Source organism: Pantherophis guttatus, chromosome 10 (genome assembly GCF_059756535.1).
Source record: "Pantherophis guttatus breed Tessera chromosome 10, ASM5975653v1, whole genome shotgun sequence".
Lineage (NCBI taxonomy): Eukaryota > Metazoa > Chordata > Lepidosauria > Squamata > Colubridae > Pantherophis > Pantherophis guttatus.
Window position 1 is genome coordinate 27674493 of NC_142072.1, and position 26780 is coordinate 27701272.

Consider the following 26780-nt stretch of genomic DNA (forward strand, 5'->3'; position numbering starts at 1 on the left):
GCTGTCAATAGAAGTCCGAAACCAAAGCGAGACCCTCCAAAAGCCGCACAGGGATTGCAAGGCCCGAGGGACCCTGACCCTTCCGACCCTCCCCTCCCCCTCCGTCCCCGCGCGCGGCAGCTCCCGGTCTCGGCCGCCAGGGGCGCTGCCCAGCCCCTCCGCCCCGCCCCGCCCCGCCCCGCCGCTGCTGCTGCTGCGGGCGGCCCGTGCAGGCCCGGCGGCGGCGGCGGCGGCGGGGAGGCCTCGGCGCGGCCCCTGAAGGCCTCCGCGGGGCGCTCTCTGCCGCAGCTTGGCGGAGGGGGGGGGAGGAGGAGGAAGAGGCGGGATTGGAGGAGCCCCCGGGAGGAAGAGGCCCGGATCCTCGCCCGGAGGCCTTGGCGGCGTGCGGACAGGCTCCCCGAGGCTCGGCCCTGCCCTGCCCTGCCCCGCTCGCCGCGCTGCCCCGGAACGCCCGCCCAGATGAACGCCGCCGCCGCCGCCGCCGCCTCCGCCGGGAGCAGCTACCCGATGGCGTCGCTGTACGTGGGGGACCTGCACCCCGAGGTGACGGAGGCGCTGCTCTACGAGAAGTTCAGCCCCGCCGGGCCCGTCCTCTCCATCCGCGTCTGCAGGGACATGATCACCCGGCGCTCGCTGGGCTACGCCTACGTCAACTTCCAGCAGCCCGGAGACGGTGAGGGGCTGCAGAGCGGCCGCCAGACCCCCCCCCCCAAGGCCGCGTGCTGCCCCTCCCCCCGCCCCTCAAAGGTTGCTGAGGTAAAGACCTCCAGGCCCCCCCTCGTTCCTCAGGCTTTTTGCACCTGTCTGGCCTGGCGGGGCCTCCAGGTGGGCTCCTTGGCAGCCAAGGGGGGGTCTTTCCTCAACTTCCCAGCCACTCGGTTGGTCGTTGCCCATTGGTGCTCCTGTCCTCCAAGAGGCCTGCAGGGCCCTTGCTGGGTGAGGGTGGTCATCCAGGGACCATGTCCTGAAAAGGGGGGGGGCGTTTTTATAGAGGGGTGGGGTTGCTCTCTCAAACCAAAACCATCTTTATTTTAGTAGTTTTTTAGGGTGTGATCTCAGCTGGCTGTTAGGATAGGAAGGGCCACAGGTCCTTCCGTTATGTTTGGAGATTGTCTTTCGTGGATGCTGTAGTAGGTGCACCCCCTAAAGAGTCCAATGGTTTATGCCAGTGTTTCTCAACCTTGGTAGCTTGAAGATGGGTGGATTTCAACTCCCAGAATCCCCCAAGGCCGCGTGCTGCCCCCCTGCCCCCGCCCCTTTAAAGGTTGCTGAGGTGGGGGTAAAGCCGCTGTGGGACCTCCATGCCCCTCCCTCCCTCCCTCCCTCCCTCCCCTCCCCTCTGGGACAGGCTTTTTGCACCTGGCTTGCCTGGCGGGGCCTCCAGGTGGGCTCCTTGGCAGCCAAGGGGATGCGACTTCCCAGTGCCGGGGTCTTTCCTTAACTTCCCAGCCACTTCCCAACCCAGCCACGGTTGGCTGCACTGAGGTTCCTGCTGGTCTCTCTCTTAGTTGGGCTTCTGGTCATTGGTCATTCGTGTTCCTGTCCTTCAAGAGGTCTTGAGGGCCCTTGCTGAGTGAGAGTGGACATCCAGGGACCATGTCCTGAAAAAGGGGGGGGCATTTTTATAGAGGGGCGGAGTTGGTCTCTCAAACCAAAACTCATCTTTATTTTAGTAGTTTTTAGGGTGTGATCTCAGCTGCCTGTTAGGATAGGAAGGGCCACAGGTCCTTCCATTACGTTTGGAGATTGTCTTTCATTGACACTGTAGTACAGTGATGGCTAACCTTTTTGCCGTCGCGTGCCAAAAGTGGGGGGAGCACAGGGGGGGTCATGTGCGCTCATGTGCACACCCATAATTCAATGCGCCCCGCACCCTGTGCATTCACGCACAATCCCTCCCTGTGCGACCCCTGCTTTTGGCACACGATGGCCCAGTGGGCCTGGTAGGCCTGTTTTTTTGCCCTCCCCAGGCTCCAGAGGCTTTCTTGGAGCCTGGGGAGGGCGAAAACGGCCTTCCCCACCCCCCTGTAGGGCCTCTGTAGGCCCTTCAGAGGCTGGAAACAGCCTGTTTCCTGACTTCCAGTGGGCCCGGAAGGCCCGAAAATCAGCTGGCCGGCACGTACATGTGCGCTGGAGCTGAGCTAGGGCAACACTCGCATGCCCACAGTTATGGCTCCACGTGCCACCTGTGGCACACATGCCATAGGTTCGCCATCATGGCTGTAGTAGGTGCACCCCCGAAAGAGTCCAATGGTTTATGGCAGTGTTTCTCATAGCTTGAAGATGGGTGGACTTCAACTCCCAGCGCTGGCTGGGGGATTCTGGGAGTTGAAGTCCACCCATCTTCAAGCTTCCAAGATTGAGAAACACTGGTTTATGGGAATGTGGTGCCCCAGAGGGTTTCCTCTTGTGAGCTGCTAACTCCCTGAGACAGGCAGAGGAGTGTTGATCCAGCTTCTTAATGAAGAGCCTTCCTCCTCTCTGATTGCCTGAGCACTGGAGAAGGAACATGGAGCTAAAAGGGCTGCTTTCTAGAGAAATGGGTGTATACATTTGAACTTTGTGCCCAATTGTGAGTTTCAGATTGAAGATTGTTCCCGATTTTAAAAAGGATGCTCACACAGTATCATGAAAAGGATGTCTCTAGGCTGAACATAAATGGATAATGTTATTTTGGAAGGTCTCCAAGCTCAACCTCTAAAGAAACTGAGATTCAGAGTTGGGCTCCATCCGCTCTCAGGAATTAGGTCACCCGTCGCACTGAGTTACAGTGTGGGAGGTTTTTTTCTTTCAGCATAGCATTTTGTGTGAACCCTGGCAGTGTGGTGTGTAAACTGTGGTTTATAGCTTACCTTCTGTTTTGGTCTTTCCCATATAACCAGAAACATAAGGTGTGTTCTGTGGAAATTCAAAAGATTTTGTCCTGGGTAATTCCTACTCAGCCTTGAAATGGTCTTTCATTAGCCATCAGGGACATGAATGGATCAATATATTATTTCTTGTTCCACCATAGTAATATGACTTGAGGAAACATAGTAATATGACTTGAGGAAACTTTATTGCTGAAAGGTGGCAATAAATTACTCAGGAACCATCATAGGTGTCATCGAGGTATGGAATCAACACTGATATTATAATATACCTGTGAGGAAACTTTCTTGATTCAGAAAATGGGATAGAAATTTTATATATGCATCCATTAGCAGCAAACCTAATTTCTGATAGTGTTTCATAAAGGTAGAACATTGCACAGTACTGAATAACGCCTACCATATCTGTCCCAATGCTCAAACCAAAACCATCTTTATTTTAGTAGTTTTTATTAGCATGTAGCTATGGGCGTTGGAGAAATGTCTGCAGGTAAAGATCCGCCAAATTCTCAAATTCTCTTGTATTACTTGCTTCTGTTTCAAATTGCCTTTCCCTTTCAGTTGCAAAGAGATAATGCGGGAGTTACCAGCATCTCTGTTGGGAACACCCCTTCCTACTATAAATAAATGTTGCCTAATTTAACTAGCTGACTAAAGTGCCACTTGAAATGGATGCTACTTTGGATAAAGAAAGACAACTGAGCCTTGGAGGTGGTCTACTCCAGGGGTGTCAAACTCACGTCGTCACAGCGGCGTCATGTGATGTATCTGGACTTTCCCCCCCCTTTGCTAAACGGGGGGTGGGTGTGGCCAGCGCGTGACGCATCCGGCCTTTGGGCTGGGAGTTCGACAGCCCAGTTCTAGTCCAACCACCAGCTCAAGCAGGAGACCCTATACCAGTGTTGGCAAACCTTTTTGGCACAGTAGCGCGTGTGCGCAGGGGAGTGCTGTAACCCAGAAGAGCAGCTCCCAGGCGCGCATGTATGGGAGCAGCAGAAACTGGAAGAACAGTTCCCTGGCATGCATGCGCCTGCCAGGAAACTGAACTTCCGACAGGTGTGCCAGTTACCTGGTATTCCAATTTCTGGTATGTTTGGTGTGCGAAGACCAGCTGGCTGACACGCATGCGCGCACCGGAAACCGGAAACTCAGCTTCTCAGCACGCACATGTGCGCGGGGGAACTGCTCTTTCAGTTTCTGGTGCTCCGACATGTGCACGTGCCGGAACCCAGAAGAGCAACGGGCAATGGCTGGCATGCCTGCAGAGATGGCTCTGGGTGCCACTTCCAGCACGCCTGCCATAGGTTCGCCATCACAGTCCTATACATTCTGGACAAATGGCTGTCCAGTCTCTTTAAAGGTCACCAGCGATGGAGCACCAACAACTTCTGAAGCCATTCCACTAGTTTTTATTGTTAGGATATTTCTTCTTCTTAATTCTAGATTGGTTCTCTCTTCGATTAATTTCCATCCATTGCTTCTTGTCCTGTGCTTTGGAGAATAGATTGACTCCCTCTTCGTGGCAGCCCCTGAAATATTGGAACACTGGTATCCTGTCGTCCCTGGTTCTCCTTTTCTAGACTAGACATATCCAATTCTTGCAACCATTCTTCATATATTTTAGCCTCCAGCCCTGTAATCATCCTTGTTGCTCTTCTCTGCACTCTATCCAGCATCTCAACATTTTTTTATACATCGTAGCGACAAAAACTGGATGCAGTGTTCTAAGTGTGATCTTACCAAGGCATTATAAAGTGGTACTAACACTTCACATTATCTTGATTTTATCCCTCTGTTGATGTAACCTAGGATTGCATTGGCTTTTTTGGCTTCAGTGGCATCCTAATCTCTTAAAATCCCAGCCAGTCCTGTGTTTTGTCTTTTCATCTGTCTTTCATTGTCGGACACTAATGTAATTAATTTAATTTAATTGTATCCTGCCTTTATTATTTTTACAAATAAGGCAGTGAAGTTATCCAGTGCACCATCCTCCTCTTATTTTCCCCACAACAACAATCCTGTGGGCTGGGCTGAGAGAGAGTGACTGGCCCATGGTCACCCAGCTGGCTTTTATGACTAGGGAAGGGACTCGAACTCATGGTCTCTGGCTTTCTAGTTTGGTGCCTTAAGTGCTAGACCAGACTGCCACTATCCTTGTTAGTTTTTCTGAACCGTCCAGGCTGACCTGGGCAATGAATGCAATCCTGTGTTGGTATCACCCTCTGAATCCCCTTCTTTCACAATTTAAGGTCGTTCTTGGCGTGATTCCTAAGCTTCTGAATTTTATGAACAGGATCTGGTATGCATATGTCACCGCTTTTAATGTGCTGCTTAGTATAAAAATAGAATCCTGAAGGATGAGTGGCATATCTAAGTGTCTCAATTGCAGAAGGTCTAGAAAGTGACACACTTGCCTGAAGCTGTCTCGGCTGTGGTGGAAAGTTAGTTAGGATCGTCTGCTTGCAAAGAAAAAGAGGAGCTTTGAACGTGTATTTATAATTTTATAACATGTTTATAATCACCCAAGTCAAATGCTATGATTCTGTATAGAATCGTTTACCTAAGTACAACCCCCACAACATAGACCACTCAGGTAATTTAAAACAATTTTAAAATGCTAAAATAGGCTCTATCACCAACTGCTAGTACTCATCTTGACCCACGTACACAGGGCTCAACGGCCTTTTGAAAGGCCTGCAGATGTTTATGTTTATTGTTTATTGGGCTTTGTTTATTAAGGAAGATGGTTCTAAATGGCAGGGGCTGGTACCGAGAAAGCAGGCTTCCTGGCAGGATCCCAGAGAGGAGATTCAGAATGTATCCTCTCTTTTGGAGCATGCCAGGCCCACTCATTGAGTGGTTGTTGTGAGGAAAATTGGAGGAGGAAGGGGATTGTGTATATTTGCCGCCTTGAGTTACTTATAAAGTAACAAAGATCACACACACACACACATTTTGTGTGTGTGTCTATAAAATGTGGATGGGCAGATATTCTTGTGAGAGGGAAGTTCTCCCAAGAATAAATGGTTCTGTGCCATGCAAGGCTTCATTGCTTTGAATTTCACCTGGATGTGCATAGGGAGCCACTGTAGTTTGTGGAGTAGAGCTATTCCTTGGGTGTAATGAGGAATACCAATAACTGTCCATGTCATTGTATTGTGGGCTAATTGAAGCTTCCAGATGGCCTTCAAGAACAGCCCCATGTAGAGTGCCTTGTTGAGAGTTGGGTAAGGTGTGAGTGGCTATAACCAGTTCCCTCTGATCCAGGAAGAGACACAATTGGCGCACAAGACAAAGTTGGGTAAAGGTCCGCCTGATCACAGCTGTCATCTTTTGAGCAGGAGTTGTGAGTCCCCAAATTATTCACTAAATCTGAATGAAGTAGTGAATAACCCCACACAAGTCAAAGATAAACTCTCTCTAGGACTCTTGGGGCTGCAAACCTACAGCCACTCAGTCTTGGTATGGTTTAGCCAAAATATGTTCTTCCCCAATTCCCCAGACTTGAGCCAGCCCACCAAGCAGCAATCTAAGACTAGATTCCTCACCCCCTGTCACCAACTGGAATTGGCCCTGGGGGAAGGGGGAGCATCACCCCCTCATTCCCAACCCCGTAAAGTGATCCAGAAGGATGCCATTGTCAGTGGTAGAGAAGTTGGCTGAGAGTCAAGAACAGCCAGGTTGGGTGCATTACTGCCACACAGGATATCAGCAAGCACGGCCAACCTATCCTGGTCTGAACCTGACCAAAAGGGGTCCAGATAATCCATTTTTTCCAGGACCCTTTGGAGTTGTAAATAACCAAGAAGGAAAGGTTGGAGATATGATAAAAATGATCCAAATCACCTGGATCCAGGCCAACAGGCATTTTTCTCTAGTACTTGCCTGTATCATCCAGGCAGGGCAGAATCTTCTCTGGAATAGGTTATTTCTTTACCATGCATTTATTAGATGTTATAAGGCAACTTGTTAGCGTCAGTTTCCCAGGGCCATAAGTTCATAACGCACTGATATCATTGTGCATGTCTGTACATACATGTACCTACATATATATATATGCCATATACCGCTCAGGCTCAAGGTTGTCCTGAGGAAATGCTCTCCTAAATCTGCCAGGTGAATAAGGAATAAGTGTTGAGAGGTGAACTCCCAATGGGAGTCTCATTTGCTTTTTTCAAGATAAAATTTCCCTTCTCTTTCTTGCTCTTTGTGCTGCAGCTGAGCGAGCTCTGGACACCATGAACTTCGATGTAATCAAAGGCAAGCCCATCCGCATCATGTGGTCTCAGCGGGATCCCTCTTTGAGGAAATCGGGCGTAGGGAATGTCTTCATTAAGAACCTGGATAAATCCATAGACAATAAAGCACTTTATGACACGTTCTCTGCTTTTGGGAATATTCTTTCTTGCAAGGTGAGTCCTAGGCCAGTTCCGTTTCCTGAACTTCAGGGAACTGGCCCTCAGAATTGGCTGGGTCTTATTCTCCATGTATGTCAAATAAGATTGGGTTGGTGGCATCAAGCACAAAGAGGGGAGTCGTGTAAGAGAGCCAGGCAAAATGGAGTCTCTGTCTCTCCCTCTCTCTCTCCCTCTCCCTCCCCCTCCCCCTCCCTCCCTCCCACCCTCTCTCTTTGAGATTCTATCCAACATTTCATATAATCGCTTGGTGGGTTGTGTGCACTTGGGGGGTGGGGGGAGGCAACTTGTTAAATCATCTCGTTAATCCTTGCTTTAGATCAGAATTAAGCTGCCTTCTTTATAGAGTTTCTTGGAGCTAATCCCTGCTTTGCAAAATGTTTCAGTCACACACTGGGCACTTCTAAAACCTGGAAGTCTGCAAAGTAGTTCGGGGCTGGAGTGGTGGATATGGCCAGTGATGAAAAAGGGTGGGGACACCCATTTTTTTCTTTGATGGCTTCTTTCCCTGCAGTGAAATAATAGCTTGGGAATTGAGCTTCACTTCAAGGCTTTGAAATTACCCTGAGAACCACCACAGACATTGAACTGTAGTGATTTACAGCTGCATTCACAGTGGGGATGCCAAGCACGATGCAAAATTTGCATCTTCCATTTGTCCTTGGGAAACACTTAACATGAAATAAACTGACCTGTCAGTGCTGGCTAATCAACCCCAGTCGTTTACAGGTGGTGTGTGATGAGAGTGGCTCCAAGGGCTATGCTTTTGTGCACTTTGAGACACAAGATGCTGCGGACCGCGCCATCGAGAAGATGAACGGCATGCTGCTGAACGACCGCAAAGTGTGAGTGTCTCAGCCAGAAGCTGAGACATGATGCATCTCAGTATTAACCCACCAGGCTGCTGGTTCTCCTGGCCCAAGCTTTGGCCTGTTGCCTGTCTCCTCCAGGGCTGGTGAGTTTCCCTGCCCGAGCCACAGCCAACACCTCCTGCCATGGGGGTCTGGCTTCACTTGACGCCTCCCTGCTGTGGGCTGGGTTGACTCCCTGAGGCTTTATCCTGCCCAGCAGTGAGTGGCTCCCCTTGGCCTGCTGCTTTGCTGCTTCAGGACAGGGGGTTCTTCCGCTTGGTCTTGTGTCCTCCTTCGCAGTCCCGCCCCGCCCCATCCCCCCCACCCCCGGCTGCTTGCTTTTGCCTTTCTTCCCTGAAACTTTGCCTTGCCTTTCTCCCGGGGGCAGGAGCAGAGCATTCACCAGGGATTGTCATTGTTTTTCCACCCAGATTTGTTGGCCGATTTAAATCCCATAAAGAACGTGAGGCAGAGTTGGGAGCCAAAGCCAAAGAGTTCACCAACGTCTATATTAAAAACTTTGGGGATGAGATGGATGACGAGAGGCTGAAGGATCTCTTCAGCAACTACGGTGGGTTTTCCAGAAAGTGATTTTTTATGTTCACGTCTAACTGAAGCCTTTATAGATGATGGCTGATTAGATGTTTTAAGATTTGAACAAGGCATAAGGAATCACCTTGAAGGACAGGAGGAAGAAGCAAGGCAATGGTGAGATAAGAGGGGCTTGAACCTGGGTCAAAAACAATCTGTGATTTTTTTTATTCCAGACAAAGTGTAGGTGGGCATCCCGATGTGGACTAGTAATATAATGATCTGTTCAGCAATAGTTTTCCTTCTGAAAAGCTCTCCTTGTAATTTTGCTCCAGGTAACATTGCTAACCCTGTTCTTCCAACAACAGGTAAGACCCTCAGTGTTAAAGTGATGACTGATCCGGCTGGGAAATCGAAAGGTTTTGGCTTCGTGAGTTTTGAAAAGCATGAAGAGGCCAATAAGGTATAAACTGTGAGGCTACTATGTACATAGTCAGTCTGGCGTCTGTTTTTGGACTGAGAAATGGAGCTCTGGTGAATGTTGCAGAAATAAAATGAAAGCAAATCCCTTTATTTTGGATTTTCTGTCAGGTAAAACAGAAAGTATTAAGCAAAGGGCAGGTCTGTGGGCAGTGACAGTTCCCATTTTATTACCAAAAGGCAGCTACTCAACAAACTCTGAGTATCCCAGCTAAGAGTCTGGGAAGGGCCTTAGCCTTGCCTTCCAATGGAAGAACTGTGAATGCTGTTCAGTTAATTGAGCACTAGAGGATCCTGTGATTCAGAGAAGAACTGAAAGTTCCAGATTTATCCAAGGTTGTGTCAAGACTTTGAACTTGCTTCAGTTTTTAGCTCGTTGATTGCAGAGTTTATTAATCCCAAATTAACATTGGAAAATATAATAATAATCAGCACCATGTGTCTGAGGAAGACTCCATGTCTGCAAGGGATTTGCTGCTTTGAATTCTTTTACAGGCAGTAGAAGAAATGAATGGAAAAGATATCAATGGGAAAATTGTGTTTGTGGGTCGTGCACAGAAGAAGGTAGAACGGCAGGCAGAGCTGAAACGCAGGTTTGAGCAGCTGAAGCAAGAGAGGATCAGTCGTTACCAGGTATTTTGCCTCTGGAGGAAGGAAAGGACTCCCAAGTTAGGAAGGGTGTGTGCATTTGAGGGACCGTTGTTGGGACAAGTTAGGTCATGAATTTGTGCTCTGCTGAAGCTTGAAGCTGCTGGATTAGCAGCCCTGTGAATTTTGAGTTCCTTTAGGACTCCCTGAACTCCCTCAATGGGGGGAGTAGAAGCAGGACCAAGGAATGGCCTAGTGGGAGATGCACCTAAATCTTTCCTGATCCTGACTGTGCAGTGCAGGCCTGGGGACAAATGGTGCTACAGAAATGCACAGCAAATCCAGGCAAATTCTCTTGTAAAGAAACTTGTCTCTACAGCTTTGCAACATTTAGAGTTCTCCAACGCGCAGCTTGGAGAATCCAAAGCTTCGGGTTGTTCAGTAGTTGGATAGCCTACACTGAGTGTGTTCCTTTAAGAGATTTCTCTTCAGACACGCCCACTTGCTCAACAGAGTCCCAGTTTAGTTCACTCAGTTGAGCCTGTGACACTGTCTGAATTTTTCTCTATATTTCTCTACTAAACTGTTCCTGAAGCTTTGGATTTCTTCATAATTTTCTGCCTTTTTCGTTGGATTAAATTTTCTCTCTTCGATTGGTTGGCCAGGGGTGAGTTTTGCCTGCCACCTCAGGCAGGCTGTCTGGGACTTTTACCTTCTCCGGGACCCTGGCCACTTATCTGAATCCCCGTTCCACTTTATAGCCGCTGGCGTGTGGGTAGGTTTCCCGGCCTCCCGGTAACACCGCCCCCGCCCTTGGACTTGATCTCGGACATTAGCGGCTTGAGATAGTTGCCCTGCTCCCAGCGGCACTTTCTCATTTAAATTTGATCTGGTGGCTGGCGCTGGGATCGCTTCTGAACGATCGCGCGCCTGGGAAGCACAGGGACGGCGCCGCAACTTCCCCTTGCCGATACTTCAATCAGCAGCTTCAATTTGAAATCGCAAGCGGCTTTTCTCAGCTCCAGTCGTCCCACGCAGCGCTGGAAGTTCTTCTGAGGCTTCAGCTGCTCTTCTCTATCGTTGGCTTCCCTCCTCGTCCTCTCGCTTGCTGGGCAGCGGCGCTAGGAGCATTTGATTTTTTCGCGCCCTTTTTTCGCCCACCTCAGCGCTCAGAGCCGCCATTTCTGACAGCTCACGCCAGATTGCCTGTCCCTCCGGCGAGCCTTCTCTAACCCTCCCTACAGCTGGGCACCTCGTTTCCACCATCAGGGGAGGCGATAAGCAAAGGACTCCCTGCCAGAAAAAATCATCTATTCTTCTGCAGCCCTCCCCTGAAGCCATTCCCTCCACCCTGGTGCAAGGAAGTCAACGGCTGTTTTATTCTGCCCAGCAACTGCCTTGCGCATGCGCAGTTGGCTGCTGGAAGCCAAAGCCTCCTGCTGGCAATTTCTTGGGCTTATGACATTGCCTCTGTGTTATAACTGTTGGAGTTCTTAGTTCTCCCATTGTTTTCTTTGGACTTACCTGCTGTGCTTCTTTTGGTTCTTCTACTGTTATCATCTGTTGTTACCTTTAAAAAAAAAAAAAAAAAAAAAAAAAAAAAAAAAGACTTACCTGCTAGCCTTGGGCTCTCTTCATTTATTCCTCTGTATCCATTTACATAAATTAAATACTTATTGAATCTTCATCTTCCTCCTTTCAAAAAAAAAAAAAAAAAAAAAAAAAAGAAACAAAGGTTACAACATGGCTGAACGTGCTCTCTCATCTGATCTGGAGGACAACAGCTCTCCCGAGCGCATTCACGACCAGGCCAAGCAACGTAAACGGTCCCGCAAACGCGCTTCGCATTCATCTTCATCGGCTGCTCCACGCTCTAAAAAGACAAAACACTCATCAGCTGCAGACAAGGACGCCTCCAGGAGACACAAGGCTCTGGAGCGCCAGTTCGAGAAAGCGCGCAACCAGTCAGCACAAGCTGCTTTCGCACACTTACCTACGCCACTCTCGCCCGTTGTCGAAGCTACGGTCCAGGCCGTCCATCAGGCTCCTCAACAACCTTTGCAACCGTTGTTTCCATCGCCAAACATGGAAGTTTTCCCTGAGGCGTTAATGTCTCACTGCATGGAGCCGGTGGACCTCTCGTGCACTGCCACTCTCCCTCGACGGTCTCAGCCGGAGGCAACCTTTACTCCCACGGCGGCAGGCTTGCGCGCCACGGAGGCAGCTCCTCCACCTTCTCAGTATGATATTCAGCGGATCATCTCTGACACGGTTACCAGGACGCTGGCAGCGACTTCTCAACAGGCTGCACCATATGGAGCCTGGCCTCAGCCACGTTTTCCTCCTCCTCCTCTGGCCCGGGACCCCCAACAGGTCCCTACCCAGTATCAGGCTATGACGCATGGGTCCGAGCTGTATCTGGACCATGGTCACCACGAGGAGTCGTCTTCGGAGGAGGGAGAGTGCGACCCGTCGGATATGGACTTATCTGACGATGCAGATATGCCACCCGAAAAGCCAGCCTTCTCTGGGCTCTTTAGACCGTCGTTATTCAAATCGCTCCTGCGCAAGGCCAAGTTGGCCACAAATATGGCTGACCCAGTCTCTCAAGTTGATCAGCCCGGTACCTCTCAACAACATGAGGCCTTGTTTACGGCGCCTAAGGCGCAAGCGGACTTTATTCCGTGTCCACAGCTATTTTCTGAGGTGGTCCAACGATCCTGGTCCACGCCTTCCTCCTTGCCCGCTCCTTCGGGGCTAGACAAAAAACTTTATTGTTCGGCGCCTAGTCTCCAAGATCTCCTTCAGTTACCAACTGTTGACGCGCCAGTGGCCAATCTGACGGCTTCCTCTGTAATCTCCAACGACGTCGCCGACGGTTTGCGCTCAGAGGACCGAAAAGCTGAGTTTAACTTCCGACGTACGCACAATGCGGCCGCATGGGCGGTTAGGGCAGCCACCTCTGCTTCTTTCTTCAGCCGTGCCTGCCTAATCTGGCTCCGTCAACTCCACGAGCGCCTTCCCCCTGCAGATTCACGCCTCCGCCAAGATGTCAACAAACTGGTGGCGGCTACCGAATATACAGCAGACGCCTCGCTCAATGCCGCGAAGTTTGCTTCGCGCGCCCTGGTGTCGTCCGTCACATCTCGCCGTCTATTATGGCTTAAAAATTGGAGAGCTGATGCCAAGTCTAGGTGGCGCCTCGCTTCAACTCCATATAAGGGGTCCCGTCTTTTTGGAGAAGCCTTAGACCCCATCCTTGTCGAGGACAAGGATAAACGGAAGGTGATGCCATCATCGTATAAGAGGGCAGATCGTAGACCTTCGTCCTACTTCTCCAGGCAGCCCTTTCGGAACGACTCCGGTCCCTCGGGATCCTTCTCCTCAAGGCCCTATTCTCAAGGTTTCGACCGTTCCCTCGATAGATCATCCTTCAGGGACCGTGGTCGGAAGGCCCCAGCACCCAAACGACCATTTCGAGGTACGGGATCCCGTACCTTTCGAAGAGGGAAGTGACTACATCCATCTTCCCATTGGCGGCCGTCTGGCTCATTTTCTTCCCCAGTGGGAGATCTCGACGTCGGACGCCTGGGTGCTCCAGACAATTCGTCTGGGACTTACTCTGGAGTTTCGTTCAAGACCTCCCTCTCACTTCGTACAATGCCCTATTTCCCCCAACTTGGACAAGCGCCAGCTAATGGAGGCAGAGATCCATCACCTGCTTCAAATTCAAGCCATCGAACCGGTTCCCCACCATCATCGCGGGACCGGCTTCTATTCAATTTTCTTCCTGGTCCCCAAGGCGTCCGGGGGCCACAGGGGCATCTTGGACCTCAAGAAGCTGAACGAATTTATAGTATACCATCAGTTCAAGATGGAGTCCCTCCGTTCGATTCTGGCTTCCATTCGACCAGCGGACTGGATGACCTCTATCGATCTGAAAGAAGCGTACCTCCACGTACCTGTACGGCTATCCCATCGTCGTTTTCTACGCTTCGCCTACAACAACAGGCATTACCAATACAGAGCAATGCCCTTTGGCCTCTCCTCCGCCCCAAGGACCTTTACAAAGCTCCTGGCTGCAGTGGCGGCCCATCTACGTCAACATCCGGTCCGCCTCCACTGCTACTTGGACGATATCCTAGTGCTCTCCCCTTCTCCGGCCCGAGCATCCCGAGACCTAGCAGTGGTGTGTCACTGCCTTCGTCATCATGGCTTCTCCCTCAACATCCCGAAAAGCCAATTGCAGCCCACTACCCGCATTCTCCATCTCGGGACATTAATAGATTCTGTAAAGGGCCAGGTGTTCCTGTCAACGGACCGGTGTTCCAGTCTCCAGTCATTAACATCCCAGGTCCTCTCCTCTCGGAAGGTGACCTTGCTGCTCCTGTCCCGTCTGCTCGGCAAAATGATTTCCTGCCTGTCTGTAGTCCCTTGGGCGAGATTCCATTCCCGCCAGCTCCAATGGTTCCTCCTCCCCTTTCAGAGAGCCAGGAGAAGCAACTCTTCCGCACAAGTATCCCTCCCGCCAGAGGTCTCAAGGTCTCTCCTCTGGTGGTCCTCCCAGAGCCTTCATCAGGGCAGCTACTTCCAGAATCTTCAGCGCCTGGTGGTGACAACGGACGCCAGCCTGACGGGATGGGGAGGTCATCTTCTATCCCTCGTTGCCCAGGGAACGTGGTCAGCAGAGGAGAGTCGCAACGGGATCAACTGGTTGGAACTCCGTGCGATCCGTCTCTCCCTCCAACGGTTCCAGCAGATCGTGTCGGGGCACCATGTCCTGATACGCACGGACAATGTAACCGCAAAGGCGCACGTGAACCGCCAAGGGGGGACTCGCTCGGGTCCATTGATGGAGGAAACGACCCTACTGCTGATCTGGGCGGAAGCGCACGTCCTATCCCTTGTGGCGGAGCACATTGCCGGGACCACAAACATCACAGCGGACTGGCTAAGCAGACAACACTTGGACCACGCCGAGTGGCGACTTCACCCAGATCTGTTCGCCGAGATCGTCCGCAGATTCGGCATGCCTCTAGTCGACCTATTTGCCAGCCGCGACAACACTCACCTCCCCAGGTTCTTCACCCGGTACCAGTGTCCTCAGGCGGAGGGAGTCGACGCCCTCGCCTCCCCCTGGCCCAGGGGTCTCCTCTATGCCTTTCCCCCTCTACCGCTCCTTCCTCGTCTGATCCGCAGGATAATAGCAGAGAGGGCAGACGTCGTTCTGGTCGCACCCCACTGGCCTCGGAGGTCCTGGTTTGCGGATCTGGTGGACCTGTCGGTGGCACGGCCGTGGAGGATTCCAGGGGACAGGATCGTTCTCAGCCAGGGGGTCATTCTGCACCCAGACCCGCAGTGGTTGCAGTTGACCGCCTGGCGCTTGAACGGATCTTGCTAAGGCGAGCCAACGTGCCTAGCAATGCGATCCCCACGATTCAAGCGTCAAGACGGCCGTCAACATGCCGCATTTATAACGCAACCTGGAACTCCTTCTGCTCCTGGTGTGCTAAATTCCACCTGGATCCAACGTCTGCTTCTGTCCCCGAAGTGCTGGGATTCCTTCAGCGGGGCATGGACAAGCACCTTGCACCTAACACTCTTCGTCGCCAAGTTGCTGCACTTAGTACGGTCCTTTTGACTTCTGCAAAGCTTCCTCTCTCCCAGGACCCGACGATTCGCGACTTTCTGCGAGGGGCATCCAACCTGCGCCCCCCTGTTATACATCGATACCCGACCTGGGATTTGACTCTGGTCCTTCAGGCCCTCATGCACCCTCCATTTGAGCCTCTCGCCTCAATCAGCCTTCGCTTTCTGACTCTTAAGGTGGCGTTTCTGGTCGCGATTACTTCGGCTCGCCGTGTATCCGAACTAGCTGCACTGTCTGTGAGAAGCGACCTTTGTGTCTTCCACGCAAATCGCGTGGTATTAAGACTAGACCCCTCATTCCTGCCTAAAGTAAATTCCACATTCCATCGAGCCCAGGAATTGATCCTTCCGGACTTCTGCCCCGATCCTCGACATCCTCGGGAAGCAGACTGGCACCTCTTAGATGTCCGACGGGCCCTGCGCCGCTATATTAAGCGGACTGAGCATTTCCGGAAATCTGAATCGCTCTTCATTTCCTTTCTGCCCGCTTCCATGGGCCGGAAGGTTTCTTCCACGACAATTGGGAGATGGATTAAATCCTGCATCTCTAGGGCTTATTCGGCTCGGAACAAACCGGTTCCGCAGAGAATTCTTCCACACTCCACCAGGAGCGCCGCCACTACGGCCGCCTGGGCCACTAATGCCTCCATTCCCGACATATGCAGGGCGGCTACCTGGTCATCCTTGAACCCCTTTATCAGGCACTACAAGGTGGATTCCTTTGCCTCGGCGGAGGCATCCTTCGGCCGCCGGGTGCTCCAAGCTGTATGCAAATCTTCAGACGACGTACAGCAGCCGGGTTCCCTCCCTGTATGAACTTGCTTGGGTAAATCCCGAAGCTTTGGATTCTCCAAGCTGCGCGTTGGAGAACGGACGTTGCTTACCTGAACGTCCCTTCTCGACGCGCAGCTGGAGAATCCAACCCACCCAGCTTGGCTGCTGAACATTCCTTCCTTACGCTCTACTGCTCCTTACTTCGTGAACAAAACTGGGACTCTGTTGAGCAAGTGGGCGTGTCTGAAGAGAAATCTCTTAAAGGAACACACTCAGTGTAGGCTATCCAACTACTGAACAACCCGAAGCTTTGGATTCTCCAGCTGCGCGTCGAGAAGGGACGTTCAGGTAAGCAACGTCCGTTTCTTTCTGCAAAGGACCTGATGTTCCTAATTTTTTATTACGAATGAAGGCAAATATATGTCTCCCAGGGTAATGTTGCAGGATCCAATCTGGGTGTGGATTCACATTCTGCTAGAGAAAAGTTCCCTGAGGATGGGCTCCAGCATGAGACCGAAAGCTTGGAAGGCTTAACCTGTGGTCCTGGTGACTGACCCAGATTGGATCCTGCAATTTTTTAATTTATCAGATGTCTAGGGTGACCAACTCCAGATGACTGTGTAATTAATGGCATGTGTGGAGATGATTGTCGATAGAAAAGAAAATCCTTGCTTTGCTCATAATCAATTGAAACATCACATTTTGCACTGTTGCCATCTCATGCTAATATCTCTGTCCTCTTTTCAGGGAGTTAATCTCTATATCAAGAACCTGGATGACACAATTGATGATGAGAAGCTGAGAAAGGAATTCTCTCCATTCGGGTCTATCACAAGTGCTAAGGTAAAGACAGCAGGAAATTAAGCAGATATTGAGTGAGGGTCCCACAGCTAGGACTCCCTCCAGTTGAACCAAATATTGCCTGAACTGCTGTTAAGACTTGCACACCTGTGTGGGATTCACTTTTAAGCAATTTGCCCGAATAAGGCTTTAGAACTATTGTGACAATGAATGGATGAATGGAAGTGGAAAATTGGAATCTTTTGTAGAAAGAAAGCATATACAGGGAAATCAGATGTAAAGAAACATATGAGGGAATTTAGTTCTGACACTATGGTGAATAAAATAGCTGGGCCCCAGAGACAAGAAATTAAGAATTTGAACAGACATGCCAGTTCAGCAAAAGGTAGTCCTCAACTTATGACTGTAATGGAGCTTGCTCATGATGGTTTTAAGTTGTGATGGTTCTAAAATGAGTTGGTTGGGTCATGTGACTAACCCAACTTTATGGCCTTTTTTCAGGGGTCATTAAGCGAACCCTGATAGTGAACCAGTGGTTTTGCCCATATGAGCTAACAGTTCACTATGTGCATGATTTTGCCGAAAATCAGAAGTAAATGCTAGTTTTCAGCAAAGCTGTTGTAAAATGCAGTCACGTGGCTGCAAATGGCTGTCAGTGCAGCCCAGTTGCTGAGCATGTGACTGGGGGAGGGTGACCATCATAACTTCCCACCAGGGTCATACCTACCCTCAGGTAGGTCCATTGTATCTTCAGACAGTCACTGAGCAACTGGTCATAAAGAGAAGACCACCTGTATCTTTTAAATAACTCACATGTGAAATTTCTGCTTTTTAAATGAAAAAAACCCTCACTGTGACCAAAATAGTGCCAATTTTTAAAAGAGAACCTGGGAAATATATTCATTTCTAATTGTTGAAAGAAATCATCTTCAATGCAAAATTTCTAAAATGTATTGAGGGGGAAGTCTTGCCAGTTAAAAATCAGTGTTGCAGGGAGCCTCCTGGGCACTTGGGAAAGGGGAGGCCACCTGGTCTCCCATGGCTGATCCTGCCTTCTGTGCTAAAGAGACTGGGGCCGATCTGGCCAAGGAAGAGGGAGGAGTGGTGGGTCTAGGGAATGCAAAAGCTGCTTTGGAGTTGCCCGGCGCTGCTGTTGGACATTGTGCAAGAAGGGCCAACTCTGGGAAGTCCATGTTGGGGTGTTTCTCTTCCTGCAGTATTTCCCTGGGTGAGGCAAGCAACATCAGCATCATGGACTAAGAACTGCCAGCACTTTTCTCAGTCCCTGCCTTTCATTAGGTGATGCTGGAAGATGGTCGAAGCAAAGGCTTCGGCTTCGTCTGCTTCTCCTCTCCAGAAGAAGCCACCAAAGCCGTAACTGAGATGAATGGGCGCATTGTGGGATCCAAGCCGCTGTATGTGGCCTTGGCCCAGAGAAAGGAGGAGCGCAAGGCCCACCTCACCAACCAGTATCTGCAGCGCATCGCTGGCATGAGAGCTCTGCCGGCAAACACCATTGTTAGCCAATTCCAGCCTGCTTCTGGAGGGTATTTCATGCCGGCTGTACCCCAGGTGAGTCCTCCACACAATTGACTTTGGGGGGTCTCAGAGGTTCCCCCACAACTCCTACCAAAGCAGGTGGTTTCTGTTTCCCACAAGGGCTAAGATTCATGGGGCCTTTACAGTTTTCTTTTTCACAAGGTAGATCTGCTGCTGAAATCCATTTGAATCCCTTTCATTGGACCAGTGAGTGGATTCTTACAATGCCAGTTGTAGACAGGTTTAAATGAAATTGTTCTGTCAGGGAATGGCACAGCTGGTGTCCAAATGGAGTTAGAGACACTGACAAGAACCATCGTTTTGTATAAACAAATGTAGTTATAATAGATAAGCATCATCAGGTAAATCAACACAGAAGGAACACTATCAGGTAAATCACAGAAGGCATACAAGGGCACACAGAGGAAAAAGGCAGGAAAGAAGGAACCCCACCCCACCCTTTTACACTGACAGCAGCTAATCGCAGCTCAGATTCCCTCATGCAGTGGCCAGCTCTCTTTAACCAATTGGCCACAGCTGGGTGTCCTTACTCATTCTTCAACCCTTCACTGCTCCAGCTATTAAAATTTAAATATCTTAACGTCCCCCATTTCCCCCCCCCCCAAAAAAAGCATAGTGCTGGTACTTTGGGGTACTATCTTAACTACTTAAATTCCTTATTGGCTGTCAAAATCCTGAAGGAGAAAATGGTAAAACAAGAAAGCTAAAATTTAGCTTGGGGGAAATTCTGAGCTCTCAGCAACAAATGAATACCAGGAATGCCTTGGTGAAGTACCTGGTTAATGGAAAATAAAGATTTGGTGTATTTATGAGTAGGGATTTCCTTGAATTGATATCTTGAAATTGAAACTACCGTTCTGTGCCCAAACCCACTTCCAAAATGATTTTAAAGGCCTGTTTGAAAGTCAAAATGTGCCATTTAATAACTTAATAAGCTGAATTCTCCTCCTTCAAGTTGGATTCAGTTCCTGGGTCTTCATGGACTTGTGCTTTGGAAGAGGGCTTTGCCTTCTTCCACATCTAGTGTGCAAAAGCTGAGGCTTGTTGTGAACATATTTTTAACAATATTTGAAACAGCAGTCTTGGTGGTTTAGCAGGTTTAAAAAACTGAAGCTAGGTATGGCATCAAAGTTTGAGATAATGCACAATTTAGCATTTTTCTCCTTTTTTCCCCGGGATTAAGGCAGTAGTGTTGTAAAAGGGCAATGAAAACGTGTTGCAGGATTGATTCTGTTGCAGCCCCTTTTTCTTTCCAGGCTCAAAACAGACCCACGTACTATGCACCTAGCCAGATGACTCAGATGAGACCCAGTCCACGCTGGCAGCCAGGCGGAAGGCCTCAAGGTAGGTGTGGGAGAGCAGCTTGCCCTTGGAAGCCCTGACCCCTCCCTCTCAAGACCCGTGTAAGAGTGCCATGTTATCCTAAAGGGCAACTAAGGATGTTTTCTAGGGAGGTGGGGTCTCGCACAGGCCTGGTTCCAGTTTTAACTTGCCGTTCCCTTCTCTCCTCCCACCCCATTTCTTGAAAACCCAACTAGGCTTCCAAGGTATGCCCAACAGTATGCGCCAGTCTGGGCCGCGTCCAACACTACGGCATTTGGCTCCCACAAATACTGCTCAAGCATCACGTGGGTTGCCTGGTGCTCCCCAGAGGATTGGTAAGCACTTTGCCCAGAGATGTTCCTATGGGATCTTCTCATTTATTTATTAAACAAATCTAAATTTATAATTTGTTAGGTTTAGACAGGCTTGCAGTCCCTCCTGCAGAAGAAGCATCAGTTAACATTGACTAACTGGTCGGTCTGATATAATAATCCAGTTGCTGTTGGACAGATCCTTCTGGTAGTAAATGTACCATTTGCTACAAACCTTTTAAATGAATGAGTGAATGAAAAATACAGTTGACTTAGCCAGAATCTCTGGAGGTGCTGGAATTGCAACATCCAGAGTTTCCAGCCAACTCGGCTAATATGGTGGTTGGGAACTTGAGCTGTGTGTGTATGGGGGGAATATTTAGTGAAATTTTAGGATATTTTCCCAAAATATTTAGGGAACGTATTAAATTATTGGAGAAAGTTGCCATATTGCAGCAGAAGCTTTTTGATTTAACCAATGTATCAGAAAAGGAAATAATAGATTGGAATTCAAATAAACTGCCCTAGACTGTTGCTAGTATCGTGTTAACACATGCTTACATGAAATAAAACATTTGTCTGTGGTTCCTCAAACAAGATTAATGCATGCTAATGAAGTTAAACTTCTCTGATAAACTTCTGATCCTCCATAACTTCTCTGCATAAACAGGGGTTGCTGCCACAGCCCCAAATCTGGCTCCTCGGCCACCTGTAGCCACCCAAGCTCCCAGGGCTGTTCCACCATACAAATATGCTGCAGGCATCCACAGCCCCCACCCGGCAGTCCAGCCTTTACAGGTAACGCAAAGCCTTGTAGGAACCTTGACAGGTCTGTGACTGATTTCAACTCACAGCAGCCTCGGCCAAGTTTTTGGGTTTTAGACAGAAACAGGAATGACATTTCTTTCTTCCTAGTTGAGACGTTCCACATTAATACAAAAAAAAGCAGGTTTTTTCCTCCGCTGTGAAAATACAGTGGTTTTCTGAGTTCTAACTAAGTACACTTTTTACATTTGAGCAGCAAATTACTTTCTGACCTACAAAGCCATAGTTGTTTCTTGGAAAGAATGGTGACTCTTGTGCTGTTGTGCACATAGGCATGTCCTGACAGGTATAAACCACTTAGCTTTGCGCCTAGTAATCCAAAGAATTATTTCATGCTTGTTGGTGTTGTACTATCTCTGGCATAACATGCCCAGGAGAGCAGCAGCTTTGGCTCTAGGTCAGGGTTTCTCAACCTCAGCAGCTTTAAGACAGGTGGACTTCAACAGGCTGGCATTGCTGGCTGAAGGCGCTGAAGTTGAGAAACACGGCTGTAAGTCATTCCTGGGGTTTTTCAGATAAACTGGTTGGTAGGAGATGTTGCCCTTTCAGATAAAATATCGGGGAACAATCTCAAATCATTTAGTATATTTTAATCCTTGAAGTTGCTCTTTCGCTTTAATGAGCTATTTCCTCACCTAAAAGAGAAGGCTTTTTTTTTACTTTGGTGAGGAAATGATGTCCTCCTCTTGAACATTTTCGTGTGTCTTCTAAATTTGCTAGAATTGCTTCTATGACCTCTTTGTGGGCTGTGCTAATGGCAAAACCCCTGGTTTCCTCGCAGGCCCCGCAACCTGCTGTTCACGTGCAGGGACAAGAGCCTTTGACGGCATCCATGCTGGCTGCTGCACCTCCCCAGGAGCAAAAGCAAATGCTGGGTGAGTCCCCCTCTCATCTCTCCCTTGGGGTTTTTAAATACCTTGTGCCGTGCATCTAGGGGGTTTTCAGCATCTGCTTGGCTCTTCTGTCCTAGCCATATGTGCAAAATGGTTATGGATGGGTAGACAAGGAAGACGTCTCCCTGAAAAGTGTAGGAATCCTAATCTCGGGCATCACCTGGGCAACAACACAGAGTCGGCTAATTCTTCCACACTGGCAGCTGACAATTCTTGTGATCTCCTGGCTTAAAACACATCACTATGAGAAGACCTCAAGATGCCATATGCTAAACAAAATAGTCATCAACTTTTTTGATTTTTGCTTCTTCAGGAGAACGTCTCTTTCCATTGATCCAGGCAATGCACCTGAGCCTGGCAGGGAAGATCACTGGGATGCTGCTGGAGATTGACAACTCGGAGCTGCTACACATGCTGGAGTCTCCAGAATCCCTCCGTTCCAAGGTGAGCACTAGTGGTCACCAATCCTGGGCCAGGGACATTGGCTGCTTTCTATTTCTGCTGGCTTGTTGGAGGGAGGGCCACAGAGCCCTTCAGATCTCAAGTGCAGCTTCTTCAGGGAGCCACTGACAGGAACAGTAGCATACCCACACCAGATCTGAAGCACTGTTCCTACTTTATTGAATTATTCAGCCACATTTGCACAGTGAGTACACATACAAGAGGTAAGGTAGCTGGATTTCCCTCCCATAAATGCAATTTCTCCGTCCCAGGTGGAGGAGGCTGTGGCGGTGCTACAGGCTCACCAAGCGAAGAAGGAAGCTGCCCAAAAGGTGGGCATCGTTACTGCTACCTCGTAAACCAAGGATGCTGGTAAGTCCCCTAGTCCTGGTCCATTACTTTGCTGAGCAGCCATATTGCTTTCTTGGACTGGTCAGTGGTCTCTTTTGTGTGGAAAAGCAGCAGCATCAAGATAGCAAAATGGTTTGATTTCTGAATACTTTCCTACACTTTCTGCTCATGAAAATGAGTAGGGGTTGTTCCTCCAAATACATTATTCATCGGCCAGACTTCTGCCATTTAAGAAAATGTTATAATGAATCTCCAATGATTTAAATAATTATTCACAATTTAGAATTTTCCTCTATTCAAATTCATTACCCAGGATAGATCCATAGAATTGAATAGATTTGAATCCATAGAATTGAATAGAATTGAAAACTCGCTGATTCTCCCTGGAACTCTAGAAGATGGGTTTCTGCTGCCTCCCTCTGTCTCCAGCAAGCAACTGGGGAGCTGGCCGGTAGTTACTCTAGCATCTAAAGCAGAGGTCATCAACCAGTGGTCTGCGAGAACATTTTGGTGGTCTGCAGTGCACCTGGGTGGAGGAGCTGCTCAGGGATGACCAATGACTAGTCCTGTGACTAGAGCTCTGGAATATGGGACTGGCCAGGCAGCTTGTGGTGGGCCTGGAAATCTCTGCCATAGAGGGAAGTGCGTGCAACTTACAACTTTGCAGGTAGTGCAACATGCAACGAGTAGCGCAGCCCTCACTGGCCGGAATGAGGTAATGGTGCAAGGGGTGGAGTGGGAGGGGGGGTGGTGCAAGCGGGCCGAAGCAACGGTGTTGGCAACCCACGGCTCTTTCGTCCCCCTGCTATGGCTTCCTGTCACCTGAACCCACCAGTGGCTGGTCCCGCCCCTCGCCCTCCCCTCCACATCACTCCTCACCTGGCCTGAGAAAGGAAGGGCAGGGGATGGAGATTTGCTCCATATTCCAGACCGGGAGCGAAGCTTCATCTGTTGCTGGGTCTTGTGGGCATTTCTTCCAGCTCTTGTTGGTGCTCCGCGCACCTCGGTCTCTCGGGGAAACGTGTGACTTCCTTTCAGCCCTGGCCTAGCCGTTTCTCTCCGCCACTGCTGTTGATGTCTCCATGGCTTGCCTGCTGCTCTTGCAGCGCAGTTAAGCATCGGTTGCAGCTGGGGCAGGCAAGTGTCTTGGGGTGGAGAGCAGGTTGTGCATCTCCCCGAGCGACCAACGTGCATCCAGCAAAGGGGTAGGTTCTACTTACCTTTACTACCGGTTCGCAAAGGGGCCACGCGTGCACGCTTGCTTTGCTCGCACACACGCATGCTCTTCTGCACATGCAGAGAAGCTTCTGCGCATGCGCAGAAGTGTTCTGATGACGTCGGGGTCGGTGGGCAGAGCCTCCTGCGGTTTTACTACCAGTTCTATAGAACCAGTGCGAACCGGGGGCAACCCACCACCAAGAAAGGTGAGAGAGAGATGCGAGAGAGAAAGAGTGGGGAGAAAGAAAAGGGGCAGAGAGGAGACGGGGAGAGAGGTGAGAAAAAGAGAAAGGGGGAGAGAGAGGGAGAGAGAGAGATGAGAGAGAGAAAGGGAGAGAGAGGTGACGGGGGAGAGATGAGAGAGAGAGAGAAAGAGAGAGGTGGGGGGGGAGAGAGAAATGAGAGAAAGGGGGGAGAGAGATGAGAGATCCCAGTGTTTTATTTTCTGTGGGAAACAGGTCCAAATGGCTCTTTAAGTATTTAAGATTACAGAAACAGGTGGCCAAACTAAGTGCCTGAAGACTCCATCCTGTCACTGGGAGTCCAGGCGCTTCAGCGAGTTGCATGCTGGATTTGTATTAGTGGTCTGTGGGATTTAAAATTATGAATGTAGTAGTCCCTGAGGTCCAAAAGGTTGGTGACCCCTGATCTAAAGTGTTTTTTCTCTTCCTAGGTGTTGTAAGGTCTCTGAAGAAATCATTTCGTTCTGCATATTTCAACATAATGCAACATATCTCAACAATTTTCAGTGTGTAAAGCTCTTAATATGCCTTATTTAAAACAATTCATTTCATATGTAAGGATTCATTCTCCTGGCCAAGAGGTGGACATCTTGTCTTTCCATGTGGGATAATGACATTTTTGGACTTGGTTTTAATCAGACAATCCTATTTACAAAGTCAATAAATAGAAGTATTTTATGAAATTGTTGCCTCTCTATGTGCAGTCCTTGAGGGATTCTGATGCAGCCCCATTGAACTGAATTGAAACTTTTCAAGGGCCCTTCTTGTTGGGACACTAGCACCTGGACTAAGAGGTCGATAATCCAGGTAACTTTATACAGGAGTTGTAATCTGTGAGTAGCAGATTGTAGTAGAGTGCAGCTCACGGAGAATTTGAATTGTATGGGATACTTTTAGTCAGTGGTGAAATCCAATTATTTTTACTACTGGTTCTGTGGGCATGGTGTGGCTTGGTGGGTGTGGCTTGGTGGGTGTGGCAAGGGAAGGTTACTGCAAAATCCCCATTCCCTCCCCACTCTGGGGCCAGCCAGAGGTGGCATTTGCCAGTTCTCTGAATTGCTCAAAATTTCTGCTACCGGTTCTCCAGAACCTGTCAGAACCTGCTGGATTTCACCCCCTTTTTTATTCCTAATTTCCCCATTTTTTTGTTGGCTTCTAAATGAGAAAGGAAGGTTCTAGGCCAGTGATGGCTAACCTTTTTGCCATTGCGTGCCAAAAGTGGGGGGAGCATGGGGGGGGTCATGCGTATGCGTGCCCACACCAATAATTCTGTGCGCCCCACCCGTCCGTGCATGTGCGCGTGACCCCCCCGGTTCCCCCCACTTTTCGCACGTGATGGAACAGGCCCAGTAGACCTGTTTTTCACTCTCCCCAGGCTCCAGAGCCTTTCTAGAAGCCTGGGGAAGGTAAAAACGGCCTTCCCCAACCCCCAAGAGGCCCTCCGAAGATCGGAAACAGCCCGTTTGCCAACTTCCAGTGGGCCCGGAAGTCCTGTTTTTCGCTCTCCCCAGGCTCTCCCCTAGGAGCTTGGGGAGGGCAAAAACGGCCTCCCCCCCCTCCCCCGGAGGCCCTCTGGAGGCTGGAAATGGCCAGTTTGCCAACTGGTAGGCCCAGAAGGCCCGAAAATCAGCGCACCAAAGCTGAGCTTGCGTGCCCACCAATATGGCTCTGCATGCCACTTGTGGCACGTGTGCTATAGGTTCGCCATTACGGTTCTAGGCGCTTCCTCATGACCTGGGTTAAAGTGCTCCATGTCAATCCTGAAATCTGCAGAAAATTATACCTGTGTAGCATTCATTGTACGTGCGTGCAACTTACATGGTTCTCAAACTGCAATTCTAAGCAGGTTAACAGGATTAGAAACCCAAAGTTGGGCCTAGCAATAGCGCCCATCCTGTCACAGGCGGGACAGGCAAATGGTGCTGCCCTGTTTAGATAAAGATTAAGAGGGATTGGTGGATTCTTGTGGATTGATTTCCCTCTCCCATCAGGGAGATGGGAAAACATTCTTCCATCTCTTTAACATAGGACTGAGGAGGAAGCAGCCACCTGTCACAACTCACTTGTGATTCTGTGTTCACATTCATTGGGAACCTGACTCAAACGACAGCTGGGTTTAGCACTCTTCCAGAAGTGTGTGGAATCATTTTCAAAAGCCTGATCCAGGGCTCTCCAACCTTGGCAAGACTTGGCAAAGCCAGCTGAGGAACTCTGGGAGTTGGAAATCCACAAGTCTTAAAGTTGCCAAGGTTGGAGACCCCTATCCTGAACAACAGGTGAGCCATGCAGGGAGCTTCCTCTGAAGTGGCAGAGACAGGTGGATGCTCCTATCTATCAAGGTAGACAGAGGTAAACTCTCCAGCTTCATCAGGCAGCCACTATTCCAACTGATCCCGGTGTCGGAGCTGGGGACTGGTGCCCACAATGCGGAGGGAGGCCACACCTGCACCGCCTGAAGTGGCAATAGAGCTGGGCAGAGCCCAAGAGCGCCCCTGCCCTGCAGTGTTTGAAGGCGTGGTAAGGAGCTGCCAGGGGTGCCTCCAGGAGCCTTGGGGTCGGGTGAAGGTGGCGGCTTGCGGCAGCTTTTCTGTGTACCAGCATGAAGGAAGGGAAAGGTAGGTAAAATGAGGACCCAGATTGTGGGGGCAATAAGATGA

At 49.7% G+C, this 26780-nt stretch overlaps 1 protein-coding gene and 1 non-coding gene across 2 annotated transcripts; both read left to right on the forward strand.

The window, feature by feature from the left end:
- The first annotated feature begins 165 nt into the window (after positions 1–165).
- PABPC4 (poly(A) binding protein cytoplasmic 4) lies at positions 166–24806 on the forward strand. The gene is made up of 15 exons (XM_034413278.3): positions 166–673; positions 7089–7282; positions 8015–8130; positions 8568–8707; positions 9036–9130; positions 9643–9780; positions 16906–17001; positions 18259–18531; positions 19776–19863; positions 20058–20177; positions 20824–20951; positions 21760–21853; positions 22185–22315; positions 22585–22684; positions 24555–24806. The coding sequence occupies exons 1-14, from the start codon at positions 460–462 to the stop codon at positions 22669–22671; spliced, it is 1914 nt and encodes a 637-aa protein (XP_034269169.1). The 5' UTR covers positions 166–459; the 3' UTR covers positions 22672–22684; positions 24555–24806.
- On the forward strand, positions 10000–10127 carry LOC117663538 (small nucleolar RNA SNORA55). The gene has a single exon (XR_004590733.1). It is a non-coding gene; the product is annotated as a small nucleolar RNA SNORA55 (small nucleolar RNA).
- Positions 24807–26780: the final 1974 nt, after the last annotated feature.

Coding starts and splice junctions, on each gene's coding strand:
- PABPC4 (XM_034413278.3), top strand. CDS start 460: ATGAACGCCGCCGCCGCCGCCGCCGCCTCCGCCGGGAGCAGCTACCCG. Junction 17,002..18,258: donor GGTCTATCACAAGTGCTAAG/GTAAAGACAGCA, acceptor GCCTTTCATTAG/GTGATGCTGGAAGATGGTCG. Junction 20,952..21,759: donor CGGCAGTCCAGCCTTTACAG/GTAACGCAAAGC, acceptor GTTTCCTCGCAG/GCCCCGCAACCTGCTGTTCA.